This window comes from Miniopterus schreibersii, assembly GCF_964146895.1.
Source record: "Miniopterus schreibersii genome assembly, chromosome: 12".
Classification (NCBI taxonomy): Eukaryota; Metazoa; Chordata; class Mammalia; order Chiroptera; family Miniopteridae; genus Miniopterus; species Miniopterus schreibersii.
Window position 1 is genome coordinate 14180339 of NC_138112.1, and position 18029 is coordinate 14198367.

Consider the following 18029-nt stretch of genomic DNA (forward strand, 5'->3'; position numbering starts at 1 on the left):
CTTTCCTCTCCTTCTGGTACCCCAATAATACGAATGTTGGGCCTCTTGAAGTTGTCCCAGAGGATTTCTCGGTTCTTTTTTCTTTTTGCTCGTCTGGTTGGGTGTTTTTTATTGCCTCATGCTTCAAATTGCTGATTTGATTCTCAGTGTCCTCTACTCTACTGTTGATTACCTGTAAACTATTCTTCATTTCAGTTCATGTAGCCTTCATTTCAAATTGGGACTTTATTATGTCATTGATTTTCTCAGTTATTTTTGTAAAACTCTTACTAATATGGTTGAGCATCCTTATAAACAAAATTCTGAACTCTGTATCTGTTAGCTTGCTTGGATCTATTTCATTTAGTTTCTCTTCTAGAGATTTCTTCTGTTCTTTCTTTTGTGACATGTTTCTTTGCCTCTGCATTTTGGCTGCTTTGTGGTGTTTGTTTCTATGTATTAGGTAGAGCTGCTCTGTCTCCTGGAATTCGTAGAGTGGCTTTGTGTAGTAGGTGTCCTGTAGGGTCCAGTGGCTCTGCCTCCCCAGTCACCTGAGCTGGGCCTTCTAGGTGCTCCCCTGTGTGGGCTATGTGCACTGCTCTGTTTTAGTTGAGCCTTGGTTGCTGTTGGTGTCACTAGGAGGAATTGACTCCCAGGCCAATCAGCTGTGAGGAGCAGCTGCAACTACAGCCAAAGAGCTGCTGTGCTAGAGAAACCCCTATGGAGCAGGATTTACTTTAGTGAAGCTTTGGTGTTCACCAAGTGTGCCCCTTAAGTGTGATACTCGTGGATGTGGTAGGGTTGTAATCCACTGTGGTCGAGTCTTACCACCAGGTGCACTGTCTCTGGGGCCTCCCGGGAGGTGCAAAGTCAGCCTGTGCCAGTGCCTTGCCCAGGGCCACCCGGCATGAGCTACACAGCAAACCGTAGTTGGCTGCTCCTTGTGCTGGGCTTGGAGGTGCCCAGGAGAGGCCAAGCTATGAGCCAATGCAGGCTGCTACTAGTGCCAGGCCTGGGGCCGCTTATCAAGCCATATGGGGCCTGCTGCTGCTTGTTTGAGAGATTTTAGGAAAGTCCTAAGCATGAGGCTTGAGAGGCCACTAGCATAGAAAAGCCCCTGGAAATGGCCTGGATGAGATGCAGGTGGGGAGGGGCGGGGCCTCTGGGAATCACGGGGCGGGGCCAAGGGTGTGAGTCAGGTGCTGGCGACTCAAACATGGTGCCTGCCCGCCGGCTGTGTGCGGGGCGGACTCGCCAAAGGAGCCATGGCCTCCGCCAGCCCTTCTGCCCGGGAGGAAGACGCCCCTCCGCCTCTCGCCCGGATCTCAGGCAGGTTAGTTCCTCCCCGAGTGTCCCGGGTCCTTTCCGGCTGCTGCCCGGCGCTGGGCTCAGAGGGAGCGTCCGAGTGAGTCCGTGCTCAGGCCCCTTAAGAGGAGCCGCTGGGGCTCCCGCAGCCTCCGCGACCCTCAGGGACAGTCCCCGCTGGTTTCACAGTCCGGAGTTGTGGGGACGTCTCTTCCCGGCCCTGGAGCCCTGGGCTGGGGGTGTGATGTGGGTCTGGGACCCCTCACTCCTCTGAGAAACCTCTGCTGCCGAGATTCCCTCCTGGGTTTACCCGCTGCACCAGGTATGGGCCCGAGGCCGAGTCTCCATGATCCAGCCCCAATCTGCCTGCTTCCCCACCCCTCCTACCAGTCGCAGTGCCTCTTCAATTCCCTGGTTGTGGGGCTTCTGTTCAGCCAGATTTCAGGAGGCTCTGAGTGACAGTGGCTCTGTGTTTTAGTTGTAATTTTGATGTGGTTCCGGCATGCGGCAGGCGCAGCTGTGACCTACATGGCCCTCTTGTTTCCTCCTCTTAACTGAATTTCTTAAACCACACATCTAACCTTTTATTTTCAGATTGAGTGCTGGACTTTTCTCACCAATGCTTCAAGTCTCCATTGTTCTTATTTTGCAGATACCACTTAATTTGAATACAGTATAACAATTCTAAAGTTATCTTTACTTATTACTATTATTTAAACTGAAAAATAATCCTGTGCACATTTCACTAAAATGGAACTTACCTTTTTCAATGTACAAAATAAAGTTGATTTTTGGTTTCTTAAAAAAAAAGAAAACAAAGAGAAGAAAAGAGATTATACATTGGATTTTTAAAACAGTGATACTCCATCAAGTTGGGCAGTTACCAGCCAGTTTCTTGCTCCCCTCAAGCCTTCCACATTAACACTTCACTTTCAGGGCTGAGCAGACATCAGCCACATGGGCCCTCCCTCCTATTTGGTGGCTAAGGGGTGGCACAGGGACAAGTAAGGGTCAATTTGATTTATTAACTGTGTTAAAAATAGACTAGAAAACAAAACAAACATGTGCGTGTGTGTGTATCACATTCTGCTGACTTTGTTATATCAAACAAAAAAGACAGGTTTTGCTCTGTTTTCCAAAGGAAAGAAGTTACGAATTGTAGGAGTCAAATCAAATTCTCTCCTGGAAAGAGAAGCAGCAGTTTTCCATTTAGGCAATAAAAACCCATGTGTTAGCTGAAACAGGAAAGGAGATTGCTTTCACTTTAAGACTTTTCCTGCCCGGGGAGCCAGAGCAGCGATGGCTGGTGAGTGGCTCCAGTTTTTCGACTATTTATGGCTGTGTTTTGGGGGACTTATAGCTCAAGAGGTTGAGGTTGGGGAGAGGAGCAGAGCCACGAGAGGGGCACTCACCAGACAAAACTATTTTACCCTGGGATGTGGGCGATGGGAGCTCGGGTCACACAAGTGACACAGCTAACACACAAAGTGCTTCGGTTCATGTATTACAGCTTCTGGGAAACAAGGGGAAAACGTACAAAATCTGGACCTGTATTCTTGAACCTTTCCTGTGCTTTTAGGCTTTTCTTTGGGCTCACACTGACGTGGGATTCTCACCCATTTTATGAGCATTCTCTGGCTTGGGCAAGGCCCTGCCAAGGAGGAGTAACTTTATCTGCTCCATGCTTCTCCCTGCCTGACCTTTCTATTGCAGCCGCGAGCGAACCAGCTGTGGTTCGGGCTCTCAGCCTCTGCAGACAGAGCGGCCTTCTGCTCTGCCCATGGAAACAAAATGCATTCTTCTACAGGTGCAATATGTTCATGTTTCCCTACCATACCTACTGAATACCAGGCGTTTGTAAGCTAAGCACTGATAAATGTACAGGAAGTGAAAAGATGGTGGGTGATACAAAAACTGACCCGAGTCGGCTGTCATCGACCTCCTTAGTGAAGTTGCTTCATGCCTCTGAACCTCAGTTTCCCCATCTATATAAAGGAACGCGCTTGAACAAGATAGGTGTTATTTTAAGTGTGGTCTGTGGCATCACCTCAGGAATTGTTAGGAATGAAAATTCACAGAAATGAAATAAATTTCAATGAAAACTTGATAGATCCATTCTGATCTATCAAATCAGATATTTTTTAAAGAGAGAGAAAAAGAGAGATTTGTTGTTCCACTTATCTATGCATTCATTGGTTGATTCCTGTATGTGCTCTGACTGGGGATGGAACCAGCAACCTTGGCTTATGGGAATGACGCTCTAACCAGCTGACCTACCCGGCCAGGGCCTAACAAATCAGAATTTTTGCAAATCGGCCCATGCAGGCAGCTCTCATTTATCAAGCTTGTCAGATTCTTTGGCCTAGAACCTAGGGAAGGTCCTGTTTACATCTAAAATCCAATCATTCTTACAGACAAGAGACAGAAAAAAGATCCCATTTACCAGGTGAAGGTGATTGCCAAGAACATGATTGATGGCATCTTTGATGATTTGGTGGAAAAGAATGTTGTAAATAAGGATGAGTTACGAAGATTAGGAGAAGGATTTGACCTGGCTGTGAACATGACCGAAAGCCTCCTTGAGGCCCTCACTGAGAAAACGCAAACGGCAGGTGAAATACTTGTGGAACATCTCTTCAACCCCAAGAAACTGCCGAGTTTAAGTGAGTATTTCCGACCAAAGGGCCAGTAACTTGTTTATCTACTCTCTTTACGCCGTTTTTGTGTTCTTATTTCTGTTCACATGTTGAGAATGAACTATCCACATCTCTAGCACTCTCTTTGTCTGACTTTCTTATTTTGTACTTTAAAATGCCCTGGTCTACTCCTTTCCTATTCCAACATCCCCAATCACTTTGCACTGATACTTTTTTTTTTTTTTTAGCAATTGTCATCTTCAATCATTCTATAACATTTATTTGTTCATTATATTATATATCTCCCTGCTAAAATGTAAGCTCCATGAGGCATGTATCTCTGTCTGCTCTGTTCAAGAATGTATCCCAGACTCACAGAAATGGCACCTGATAGGTGCTGAGTAAATATTTGTTAAATGAATCAGTGGTGCTGGAGTCGAATTAAATTTAATGAGAGTTTTTAGCTAATCTGTGCAACTCTGGCGGTACACCATGGATGTTAGAGTCATTCCCAGATATAGAATATTCAGTAGGGAAAACCCACCATCTTCTGCTTAGCGATGGCTTGTCCGAAAAGACAAATCTCTATGAACCTATATTTGTCATTGTTTAAGGAGGACGTAGGGAATTTGAGGGTAAAAGAAAAATGTATCTTTCTCTCTAGAGCAGGGCTGGGGAAACTTTTTTCTGCCAAGCGCCATTTGGATATTTATAACAGCATTCTCAGGCCATACAAAATTATCACTTAAAAATTAGCTATGAAGAAAGCTCCTAGATTTATTGAATCTTGAGTCCCATCTGCAGTTGCCTTGGCGGGGCCAGACCAAAGGATTTTGTGGGCTGGGTGTTCCCCATCCCTGCTCTGGATCATGGGTTGGCCACATTTTTTCTTTGGAAGGACAGATAGTATTTTAAACTTTTTGAACCATGTGATCTCTGCCAGAGAACCACTCAAATCTACTGTTATAGCATGAAATCAGCAAGATATAAGAAGTATAGAATGAGTGTGGATGTGTCCCAATAAAACTTTATTTACAAAAACAGGTGTTGGGATGAGTTGGGCCTGCAGGCCATAGTTTGCTGACCCCTACTCTAGAGTAAAACATTCATGGGTATGTTCTAAATCCTCAGAACATCCCTTGGCGATTGTGTTGCTGTTGCTGAAAGAAGAATTTTTATAGAGATGTATTCTTCCTCCAGAGAATGAAAAACGCTTTTGCAGAAAAGCCTTGATTAAAGAATTTAACTCTTCCCTGTGTTATATAAACAAGAAGATAGCGAGCTCTTCCTCATTTCATAGAAACTTGGCCTCCCCCTCTGCTTGGCAGGATGGCGCTGCCTCTAAAATAAAGCCAGAGCTTAGAGGGTGAGCCAGGTCTCCAGGCTTCCTACGGTAGCCCCATGCAGAACACAGTCATCTCCTTGTCAGTGCAAGGGAAAGAGCCTGAAGTGTGTAGGTTCCAGAAACTTACTTCTGCTAATAAATGTTCTTTTCTTTCAGAACATCACCCAGAAAATGAGGATGATGAATCTGACAGCAGTGAATCTTCCTCCTCGACAGGTAACTGCCTCCAAATCTCACATCACAGGTGAAAGCTTCTGATGTTGTCAGAATATATTCTGGTAAAGACCTAGAAGACCTGTGTTCTCAGTCAACTGTCATCTTTGGAAATAACCTTCAGAGTAGAGCACTGATGCTTAACTATTTGTTCATTCCACCTCAGAATCTGAAAGTGAAAGTGAAAGCGAAAGTGAAGAAAATGAAGATGAGGAAAATGCCGAATCCGCCAAATCCGCCCAGGCGTTGGCTCTCCCTCCAGCAGGTAACTGCCATCAAAGTCCAGTGGCTCCTGGGAGCCCTCATATATCACTTGGGGTAAGGCAGCTATACAGGGGCCCTATATTACAGTGAAAAGACCACTGAATTTAGGCTTGGGAAATCGCATATTTCTCCCTTCGTCCCTAAACAAGTGTCTCAAAAGTAAGATTAACACATGCATCCCTGCTCTTTCAATCTAAGAATCTGGAAATGAAGTGAAGATGAAACTGAGAAGCAGGCTAGATTTTCCTAGACATTAAACAGTTCTACTCTGACACGTAATATGGGCACATAATGACACTATTTGAGCTAGGACATATAAGAAAGGCCCGGTGGTGTAGTGGAAAGAGAAATGGAGTAAAACTAAAAAAATCTATACGTGAAGTCCAACTGCCACCGACTAACCATGTTCTCTGGAATATATTTCTCAACTTTTCTGAGGTTCATATTTTTAAGTGGGGTTAATAACATCTTTAAAGGGACTCATAAAACATCTAAGATAGCCCTGCTGGGCGTGGCTCAGCGGTTGAGCATCGACCTAGGATCCAGGCGATTGGGGTTCGATTCCTGGTCAGGGCACATGCCCGGGTTGTGGGCTCGATCCCCAGTTGGGGGCGTGCAGGAGGCAGCTGATCAATGACTCTCTCATCATTGATGTTTCTCTCTCGGTCCCTCTCCCTTCCTCTCTCTGAAATGAATAAAGATTGAAAAAGAAAAATCTAAGATATAAGCAACTACCAACTTCACAAAACAAAATAAGGATGTGGTTAAGAAAGGTACGTTAAAAACCCACAGTATGAATCACACATACTATGTGGTCACCAAAGAACCTGATGAAATATTGGGCCCCATCAAATAATGATAGTGTTAAAAAGGAGCAGTGACAGTGTTGTCTTCTGAGCACCAGATCCTCAGAAGTTCTGGACAAAGGAATAAAAACGTTGCCATCTTTATTCACTGTTATATCTATTCTTATATTATATATAGGCATATATTCCTTGAAAACCTACTGTATGCTATTCTTATTACTGGGTTTATAGCAATCAGCCATATAAAGATCCTGCTTACATGGAATTTGCAGTGTAGTGAGGACAGATATATAATAGACATGCAAGAACTAAATAGTGCAGTTTCAGGGAACATACAAGAGAAAAGAGGATTAGTCCCTAGAAAGAGATGTTGAGGGGGTGGGAGGTACATAAGCCAGAGTGCATAGTTATGAGAACCCTTTTGAGTTATATTTCAATACATACCTGAACAATAGTTGTGCCAAACTCTAAAGCAAAAGCATTCCAGGGAAAGGCAAAACAAGACAAGGGCTCTGAGTCTGGAATTATCTTGTCATAGGAAAGGCCAGTCTGGCTGGAGAGTAGGAAATTAGGGGAAGACTGTGGCAGGAGGAGTGGCTAAAGAGTCAGACTGTTGCTGCCATGCCATTTTTGGCTTTTTAGAGTGTGGAAAAGGATTTTGTTTACAATAGAAAACCTTTAAGAGGTTTTTAGGCAGAGGAGGGATAAACAAGCATAGACTCAGAAACTCTAGTTGAAAGTTGTTTGCATGTTTCGGTTAAGGGATAAAAGCTTTTAGGTTAGAGCTGCAGTAACAGAGATGATGGCAGGGAATTAAATTTGGGATCTATTTTGGAGGTAGAGTCAACAGAAACTATAGATTAATTGGGTGTGGGCTAATAAAAGAAATGAAAGAATCAAGGGTGATTCTAGGTTTTTTGGCTTGGCAACTAAGTGCCAATTACTGAGATAGAGAAAACTTGGGATTCAGAGCAAACACAGGAGAAACAGATTTGTAGGAATGGACAAATATCTGGAGTCTTAGTGTACGTTTAGTTTGAAACATGTGCTACATTCAAAGATATTGAATAAACAGCAGGATTTCACAGAGGACTCAGGGCTGGGAATAAATTTTGGGATTCATCACCATGTAGATAGAATTTTAGATGACGGGACTGAAAGAGGCCACCTGGAGAGAAATATTGATAGAGAATAGCAGAGGTTGCAACATAGAATAATCGAACATTTGGATATGCGGCAGAAGAGGAAGAGCCACCACTAGGGACAGATTTAGAAAGAATGCTGGAAAACGCAACATCCCAGGGGCCTAGAAAACAATTTTCAAAAAACAAGGTGTGTTCAACCATGTTAAATGATAGGAAAGCAAAATATGGTCATTGGTAACCTTTGTAACAAGTACTTCACGTAAGTGGTGAGGATAATAATTTATATTGCATCCAGGAGAAAAAATGAGTTGAAAAAATAAAAAATAATGAACGTAGATGAAGACTTTAAGGAACTGAGCTGAGAAATGGAGCAGAGAAATGGGACAGTAATAGCTGGAGGGGCAACGGGGTCAAGGGGAGGTGTCTTTAACAGATAACTTGATATGAAGGCATGCTGATGTGCCAATGGGGACAATTCACTTGGAAGGGTGAGAGAAACTGTTGATGTAGAAGACACAGCTGAATACATGCCTGAGTCCAGTCCCGTGGGTGAGAGGGACTGGAACTCAGAGCATAAGTAGAGCTATCACATCTCACAGGAAGAAGAACTTGTCTTTCTTTGTAGTAAGAGGAAAAATAGAGTAGGCGAGTAGAGATGTAGGAAAAACTGATAGATTTGTTGGTTAAAAGATGAAATAATTTTAATGCAGAAAATATTAGAAGGAGCAGAGGCTTGCTGTTCTAAGGAGAAACAAGGAACCAGGAGATATTTTGGTAGCTGTTTTCAAGTTGAAGGTAACTACTGTATTCATTAACAAGCAGTTATAAACATTACCAGACATCATTAATGTGTGCCAGATTATCTTGCTAGATACTGGAAATACAAAGATTAAAGACACCTTCCCTGTCCTAATTAAGCTTACAATTAAGATAAAATACAATGATTGTTTATATGGGGCAATTATATAAAGTAATGGGGAGAGATATTAAAGTCATAGAAAAATTCATGGGCTTTCACAGGGAAAGGAATTAGACCTTTGTTTGTTTGTTTGTTTGTTTTTGGTGGCTCATACTTTAGTATTCCGAAATGTGTTAGAATGTTTTAAGTTCCCTGTTAGTGAAGATATTTTAGAGAGAGGTAATAATAAAGTAGGGGCATTCGAAGTGCCATTCAAATATCTGAATAATGACTTCACTAGGCTAACCAAACATTAGGCTTCTTTCTAAATCTTAGATACTGTGTTTACATGAATTTAATGTGTTGGGTTGAAAGATTAGTCAATGCCGTGACCACTAACAAAAACAGAAATTTAAGGTGCGGTCACTAAGAGACAGAAAGAAAAAGGGGGAATATTCAAGTTTTTGTTTTAGTAATTTTAAATATAAAATATGTTCATGATATTAAGCTTTTTGGTGGAATGGCAGTATCCAAAAAATGAGAGCCCACGCAAGAGAACTGTGTGATTGCAAAACAGTGGATGCTATTGCTTACTGAGGTTTTTGTTTGGTTTTGTTTGTTTGGTTTTGTTTTGTTTCTCTTTTAGCTCCTCAAGAAACCCAGACTTCCAAACACATTCATGAGTTGAAGCTTTGTCCTTCTGATCATTTCCATAGACTAAGGACCACAAAGGCAGATGAGGTATTTTGCCTGGGAATAGAGAGAAACACGATTTGTCCACTCAAGCAAGATACTGGGGACACACTGGGGATTTTCATTCTTGTTCTAAATGCCTTAAGATCGAGCCAAAAGGCATAGGATGTTACCTAATCATTTTATCTATTAAGTTATCCTTACATTAGATTTCCTGTTTCTTCCATCCCATCCTGGAACACACTCTAAACTCCTATACACCACCTAATCGATGCCAAGTTCCTTCTCCATGTTTTCAGTCTGTGGGCCTGTCTCTTTCCTCGTGAGGACATAGTTCCATCCCTAAGCTCTCCGGCCATCCACTCTATAATTCTAACGGTCTGTTCTGCATGGACTTTGGAGGCAAAAGGGAGGAGGCCTGGGGCCACTCACTCTGTATCTGTTTATTGCAGATATATCCAGTGATGGAGAAAGAGGGCCGAACACGCCTGGCCCTCATCATCCACAACAAAGAATTTGATTACCTTTCTAACCGGCATGGTTCTGAAGTTGACCTTCTGGGGATGCAAGACCTGCTAGAAAGCCTTGGATACACAGTGGTTATAAAAGTGAATCTTACAGCCTCGGTAATGACTCAGGAGAGTAGGACAAGCTTCCTACCATCCTGAACACTGAATTTCTTCCTTAGCACCTACATGAACAAAATAAATGTTACAGGAATTATATTTGCTCCAGAATAGGATCCCCCGGATTTCTGCCTCTCCAGTGCACAGTCTCATCTCAAAGGTTTAGAGCACCTCTATGTAGTAGTATCTCACTAAAAATGTTGGCTCTTTCTAAAGGTCTCAATCTGAGAGGCATCTGTTACTTGATAGTGTGGGTGAGATGAATGACCAGGGCCCTAAAATTGCCTGATACCTTCAGAATGAGCTCATGAGACTTTTATAACTTCAAAATCACGTGTCTAAATGTAAAACCAGGTATGTAGTAAAAATAACAAAAATGTTTACACACACACGCACACAAAATTATGATTCTGGCTTCGCGTAAGATACCCTGGGTGACTTTCAACAAACCATTTAAAACTAACTTTCTACTGTTCCATGATGAAGAAATTTAAGTGCTTATAATTTTTGTCAATAGAAAGCTCTCGCTCTTTCTCTCCGAATGAAAACTTATAGGAGCTCCAACATATAAAGCAGATGAAAGCTAAGCCTTCCTATGGGGACTAGTATTTCATCTCCTGGCATCTTCCTAAAGTCCAAATCACCTGATTCCTTGGTGCCTGAACCTTTTTGTTAACTCCGTCTGCAATCTGAGTACCAATTATATGTGGAGAGTTTCTTCATAGCAATTCTGGAGTCTCTTTCAGGAAATGGAAGCAGTGCTATGGGAGTTTGCTGCCCGCCAAGAGCACCGATCCTCGGACAGTACAATCTTGGTATTTATGTCACACGGCATCCTGGAAGGAATCTGTGGGACAAAGCACAGGGAAGAAGAGCCAGATATACTTCCAGATGATACCATCTTCCAAATTTTCAACAACCGTAACTGCCAGAGTCTAAGAGACAAACCCAAGGTCATCATCATGCAGGCCTGCAGAGGCAGTGAGTCTGAGTTGGGGAGCCCAGAGGGTGGCCTTTTTCCTATTAGCCTGATGTAGCCTTCATTTTCCTAGAGATGGGTGAGAAAAAACATTTTAATTTTTTTTAATTTTTTATTTTTTTTAATATATCTTTATTAATTTCAGAGAGAGGAAAGGAGAGGGAGAGAGATGGAAACATCAATGATGAGAGAGTCATTGATCGAGCCCGCAACCCGGGCATGTGCCCTGACCGGGAATCGAACCCCGATCGCCTGGATCCTAGGTCGACGCTCAACCGCTGAGCCACTCCCAGCCGCCGGGCAGAAAAAACATTTCAGTACTACTCTTAGGCCCAGTCCAGAAATTGTGTTAAGTCTGTACTATTCCTAAAGAAATGATAAGTAGCCTAGAAGAATTAGGAATGCCCAGTCATTTGCAACTAGATGGTCAACAAGTTGATTCTAAACTTACATGGGCTTTGTATGGTTCACGGTCAGTGAGGTAGTTTTCCTAGTAGTAAGATACTTTCATTTTTAATAAATGCTATATTAAAATGTACTGAAGTAAAGGTAGAATGGTGGAGAAAGATTTTGTGTTGGTGTCTGTGTATGTGTTTGACTATAGCTTCCATATGACACGGATGTCTCTCTCAGGAGGTGCTGGGAGCGTTTGGGTGCCAGACATGGGAGAAGCCTGTGCATGTAGATATGACCGGAATTTTCAGTACTACGGCTGGAGTGATGCTGTTACAAAGACCCACGTGGAGAAGGACTTCATTGCATTCAAGTCTTCAACTCCACGTAAGTGACTTTAGAGAGAACAGTTTCTCAATCTGTTAGTGCCTAGATTACAGGCTAGGCTATGCTCATATTTATCACTAATATAAGAACATTTCCTCTCTAATGATATTTTAGATAGAAGTGACATTTAAAATTCTAAAATTTTCAAAACTAGAAAGTTATAGTCTTGATTTGGGGGGAAACTTTCAAGCTAAACAGGAGTTCAGTGAGGATCCAGACTTAAAATACTTACAATAGTCTATATATAAGTAAGAGGTTTTTTTCCATTTTTAAAAAATATGCCTATGGCACAGAAATGTATCTTCTTCTCTTGGTTTGGTCCACCTGATCATCGACTAGCAATTAAATGAGCCAGCCAGGAAAACTGTAATAATTGTTCCACATATCCTAGAACCTCTTGGCCTGTTATTTGAATCTGGTCTTAGGAAATCTGATAACATTCAGGTGCCTACCTTCAGGATAATTCAGCCAATGACTGAAAATCTTTCTTTGGTAAGAAAGTCATAGTAGGAGAGTAGAAGGTAGAACAAAAGATATTCCTGATATAACAGTCATTCACAGCATTGTTTTAGCAACCATTTAGATAACAAGGGCAATTTTTAGACCCCAGTTTACACAAGTTACAGTTTTAAGTGCTCCAGTGTGTTAATTGCAAACTTTAACGTGCATAGAAATTACTTGGGAATCTCATTAAAATGCAGATTTCTGATTCAGAAGATCTGCTTTTCAGAAAATCTTCATGGTGATGCCAGTGCTGTTGGTCTGTGACCAAAAGTGAGTAACAAGGAACTAGAGGATCCTCAGTCTCGCTTGGGGAAATACAAAAAAAGGCCATGCAGGCCAACTGTTCATCTGGAATAGTTCTACTTTATTTTATTTTATATATTGGAGAATATATATTTAAAAGAAGAACTCTACACCTTTTGCTTTCAAAGGTAGTTAAAAAGTTAAATATAGTTTGACACATACTCTAAGAGATTGTTTAATTTAGTTGAGAAAATAAAGTCTAATATGTAAAATTCTTGCATTCATTTTTTTTATACACATAACTATGGGCTAGGGCTGGGTTGGGTGCAGGACATATGATACAAATTTCAGCAGACATGGTTACTGGACCTTACAGAGTGTATGGTCAGATCAGAGAGGCAGAAATTATTTAGGGAGGGGGAAATCTACACATAACATTACAGAAATAAATGATTGCCAACTATGATCAGTGCTTTAAAGAAAAATCTGTGCTCACATTTGAAAGATGAAGAAGTTAACCACGTCAAGGGTAAGAGAGGAACATACCAGAGAGATAAAGCTGTGTACACAGAGACTTGAGAAAGAAATGACTTGGAAAACAGGCCATTGAAGCTGGTGCATGGAGGGAGGGGAGAGTTACCAAGAGGGAGAGGAAAGTTGGAGAGGTATGCAGGAGCCATGCAATTTGAGGCCTCATATGTCAGGAAAGAATTTGGTCTTTTATACTAATATACTTTATTACTATTACTTTATACCAATAGTAATAGAAAATTTTGGTGAAATTTAAGCAAGGAAATGATAATATTGTTGTTTTTAAATGATCACTTTGGGGATTCTGTGGGGAATGGATTACAGTCTGGTGTGAGTTGAATCTAGGGAGACAGGTTAAAATGCTATTGCAGTATTATAAGCCACAGGTGATAATGACAGTTTTGGAATAAGGTAAATTGTTGGCTCCAAGAAGTAATTAGTAGATGGAAATTAATATGACCTGGTGGTCAGTGGATTTAGCAGGTAAAGAAGAGGGACGCTAGAGGTGACTCAGGTTTGCAAGTAGATGACTGTGGTACATTCATGAAAATGGGAATCCTGAAAGAAAGTTTGAGATGCCTTTGGCATATTTCGAGATGAAATTAAGAGTAAAGAGTTACATAGATGCATTTTTCAGAGGAGAGATCTGTGTTGGAATTTTGGAAGATGCTTGCTTAAGGATGACATTTAATGTTCTAAAAATAGATAAAATGATCTAGAAACAGAGAACAGAGTGATATGGGATCCTGTATCTAAGGCTTGAAAAATTCTAGAGTTCAAGATCAGAGATAGAAGTTTTAGTCATCAAATTAGACTCAGAAGTTATGGTCAGAGAATTACAAAGAAAACTAGGAGTAGGTGTTGTCAGAGTTACCAGGAAAGAATGTGTTGGAGTTACCAATAGTTTCTGATGTGAATGAGAGATCAGGTAAAGGTGAGGCCGAATGAGTTACCATTCGATTTAATGACTTGGCGGACATGGGTGACCTTGCAGAAAGTCATTTGGTAAATATAGTGTGGGAAAGAGAAGCTAGACAAGAGTGAACAGGCTGGGAGAAAATAAAGATGGTGAGTAGAGACATATTTGAGAGCTCAAACTTTTAAAAGGAAGAAGAAATAGGAAGGTAGCTGCAGATAAACTGACCATTAGAATATTTACTTTTTTATGACAGTAGATTTGACCACATTGAATGGTAAAGAGAAGTAGTAACTCAAAAGATATTCACACGACAAATCTATAAGTGTAAAAAAAAGTATACTAGAAAACAGTATGGATGAAGGGAAACGCCAGAATCAAAGAATGTCAAGAGCTGGATTCTTTTTATTATTATGTGTTAAGTGCTGAGAGGACTTATGCTCTCTCCTACTACTTGCAATCCTAAGGGCCAAACTTTGGCCCTCTACTGAGGAAGTCAAGGGGATTTATGATTGAGGGTCCATGATGGTTTTCTTTGGGCTGCTATGAAAACCTGTGGTTTCAGCTCTGTCCAGCTTTGGCCTCCCTCTCTCCTCCAAAGCTTCAAAATTAAACTTTGTCCAACAGCTATGGCTCTAGGAGTCCTCCACACTTAAACAAAGGCTGTATCCTCCAATATTTTTATACTTTTTTATTTGCAGATAATATTTCTTGGAGAAAGGACAAAAGTGGCTCTCTCTTCATTTACCAAATTATCTACCATTTCAAAAAATATTCTTGGTGTCATCATCTGGAGGAGATTTTTCGAAAGGTAGGGATCTTCTTTTCCTTTTATTCCATGCCCCAGAAAACTTCCGAGAACCATTTGAAAAATGTTTACAGGAATCCTGAAGCCTTAAGTCCTCTTGATGCTCCTTCCCGTACTCCAAGTTTATTTAAACTTGAAGTTTTTTGAAGTACTACAAAGTACTTCATAGTACTCATACCAGTCTGAGTTTCTCTGATTCTGATAGCCTTGCTCACTCAGGGAATGCTTTTGAGGGGACTAGTGTCCTTGTATATGTACTATATCCAAAGAAAAGCTAAAAATTTATTCTATTTATACCAACCTGCAACAGCTTAATACATAATATACATTTTCTGACCCCCTAAATGAGAAGTTCAGATTTCCTTTTGGAAAATCTCTAAAGGCGTTCTTTGCTAGTTTAGGTTCAACGTTCATTCGAGACATCGCATGAACAGTTCCAGATGCCCACTATTGAAAGAGTATCCTTGACACGATATTTCTACCTCTTCCCTGGGAACTAAAACTCATATGAAGCATCTCAGGTAAATGTATCCAAGAAGTAGATTTGGGTGCTTCCTGCTCAGTATCTATACATAAAGTGTAGATGGAATGGAGAACAGTGATAGAGTGCAAAGGCTCACCTTATCTGCCCTTTTTAATAGCCCTTGGGGAAGCCCTGGTTTTATTTGCATCTGACCATAGTATAATGGTGGCATAAGAAATGATTAAGTCCAGAGAGAAAATTCTTCAGTCCTTATTTCTCTTAAAAACCTACTTGGTGAGTAGAACATATTTAGTTCTGATGCATGCACAAAACAAAATAATTGGACACATTATGTACAGTTGGAGTTTGGCTTCCTTCCCCAGTCTGATTTGCTGAGTCACATCCCTACTCTGTTTGAGATGAGGCCTGCTAGTACCATGGTGTCAAATGCTTACTGATGAATCTACACTAGGCAGGGAGGCCCTAGTACAGATCTTCTTCTTTGGGCACGATAGATACATAGCCCTTTTGTGAAGATATATCTCGCAGTAAAGATTAGTTCTATTTATATCTTACTTCTAGTTACTAATAGCAGTGTTCTCTTTCTACTTCTTCCAGGGCAAATGGAGACTTTATGGTCTTTATGAATCTGCTAATTTAAAAGGTCATTTTTTGATTATGAATATTTTTGTACCGGATTTCCAACTGACCACCCTTTGCAAATACCAGGCCAAAAATCACTGTCTTACTATTGTTAAGTTAATAAAATTCCTTTAAAAGTATGCTTGTGTTCCCATTTTATCATAAAGGTAAGTCATGCTCATTGTAAAACAATTTTTAAAAAAAATATATCTTTATTGATTTCAGAGAGAGGAAAGGAGAGGGAGAGAGATGGAAACATCAATGAGAGAGAGTCATTGATCGGCTGCCTCCTGCACACCCCCGACCTGGCATTGAGCCTGCAACCCGGGCATGTGCCCTGACCGGGAATTGAACCCCGATCTCCTGGATCCTAAGTTGACGCTCAACCGCTGAGCCACGCCCTGCCAGGCTTAAACCTTTACTTACTTTTAATGTCCTTTTCAATATTTATTTCCTGCACAATGTGTGATGATAAATATTTTTACGGTTTTACTTTGTCTAGGTATAAGTTTATTTTTTTATAATGTATTCCAAAAAGTTGAATTTCTAGATGCAAGTATAAATATTTTTACACTTTTTAATGTCAAAGTTTTATGCCCACTTTTCTGCATATAAGAAACCTAAGATAATAAAATTAAATGTCTTAGAAATTAAATATCTCTAATTAGAGACAAAGAAATTATCTCTTTTTAATAGTTACTAATTTAATAGATGAAAAATAGCCTCATTGGCATATTTTTTTGTTATTACCATTGACCTTTTAACATCTTTATTAGCTAGTTTTTTATGTGAATTATTAATTCATACTATATCTTTCTATTTTGTTACAAGTTTTTCTTATTAACTTATGGAAATACTTTCTATATAATAACATTTTAGCTTATGGTCATATGTTAGCAAGCATTTTTTAGTTGTCTGATAATAAATTTTGTGTGTGATATTATTAAAACACACACATTTTTAGTAATTCTTTTACATTTCCTTCTGTTTGCTTCTATTTTTCAAACTTAAATACTGTCCTAGTCCACCTATAATTTCTTGTCATTGCTTTAAGATTTGTTTATTCTCTAAAATATCTGTAAGTTATTTGCTGTGAACTATGGGTTTTTATTGCTGAGAATAATACTGATTTCTTTTCAATGATGTGAAAGATACACTACATGAATCTTTTTCATTCTTTTTACAAATTATACCATTGTCTTTAACATTAGTTTAGAATGTGCTCTGGGCTACTCGTGTTTGAAGGCTATAAAATAAAGATACCAGATTTTGGTATGTATGTTAGGAAACCTTTGACTGTAAGGGATTAGAGTCTATTCAAACTAGCTTCAAAAACACCCCAAACAAAACAACAGCCTTGTTGTAAGCATACCGTAGGTAATCTGATATTCCTTTAGAGAGAAAACAAAAACAGTCAGGTATCTGGAAATCTGGTCTAGAAAACAGAAAGTAAGAAAATCATTCTTTCTGAATAGCATCCCATTGTAGAATGAGTTCTTCTTTTATAACCTGCATTTATAAAATACATCTGTGGCATTTTAAAAAGAAATTAGTTAACTTCTCTGGCACCGGTTTCCAGGCACAAAGCAGGTACACTAACACTTGACTCCGATAGAGCAGGAGTGATGGTCTGTGTATGCCTTGGCTCCCTGTTGCACTACCTGTCACATACTGGGAACTCTGTGGCAGAAGTCATTCCTGTTACATGCACTGATTTAACTTTCAGGGCTATGCCACATCATACTGTTAATCTCCCTTATTCACACTTGCCTTAATTACTTTTGTACATGCTCCCAGGTCAATTTTAGAATGATGTTATACATTTCCTGACCGCTAAATGCAGTTCGAATGGGATATAAATAGGTACATTTGGTTACCTAGGACCATGTTTTATGTAATCATTAAGACACACACACATATATATGTATTATCTTTAAACAAAGACATATTTTTCTTCATATAACCTCAAATTTTTGTATAAGGATATTCCTAGACACATTGTATTTTCTTGCTATTTTTAATGAGAATTTCTTCCTCTGTAGTTTCCAATATTGCTGTGAGTGTTAAAAGCAAATGGCAGGAGCTCTTGATTCTTAAATATATATAAACTTAATTCAGGATTCATACCGATCATTCACTCATCTAGACAGTTTTTCACTTAGTTTTTCTTCTAAAAGTTCTACATATAAAATTTTATTATCTGCAAATCATAGATTTGTCTCTTCCTTGTCAATATTCACAGCTTTTATTTCA

General features: G+C 40.1%; 1 protein-coding gene across 2 annotated transcripts; it reads left to right on the plus strand.

Annotated features, from left to right (window-relative positions):
* Positions 1-2370: 2370 nt before the first annotated feature.
* On the plus strand, positions 2371-15916 carry LOC308565340 (caspase-12-like). Of its 2 annotated transcripts, none has more exons than XM_081154381.1 (11): positions 2371-2590; positions 3699-3947; positions 5422-5481; positions 5645-5743; positions 9238-9332; positions 9737-9910; positions 10657-10891; positions 11523-11669; positions 14565-14674; positions 15073-15192; positions 15753-15916. In XM_081154381.1, the coding sequence occupies exons 1-10, from the start codon at positions 2584-2586 to the stop codon at positions 15169-15171; spliced, it is 1275 nt and encodes a 424-aa protein (XP_081010507.1). In that variant the 5' UTR covers positions 2371-2583; the 3' UTR covers positions 15172-15192; positions 15753-15916. The 2 variants fall into 2 exon arrangements, 1 of the variants encoding a protein (XP_081010507.1); XR_014000033.1 differs by having other exon boundaries at positions 2526-2590; positions 15068-15192; positions 15753-15840.
* The last annotated feature ends 2113 nt before the right edge of the window (positions 15917-18029 follow it).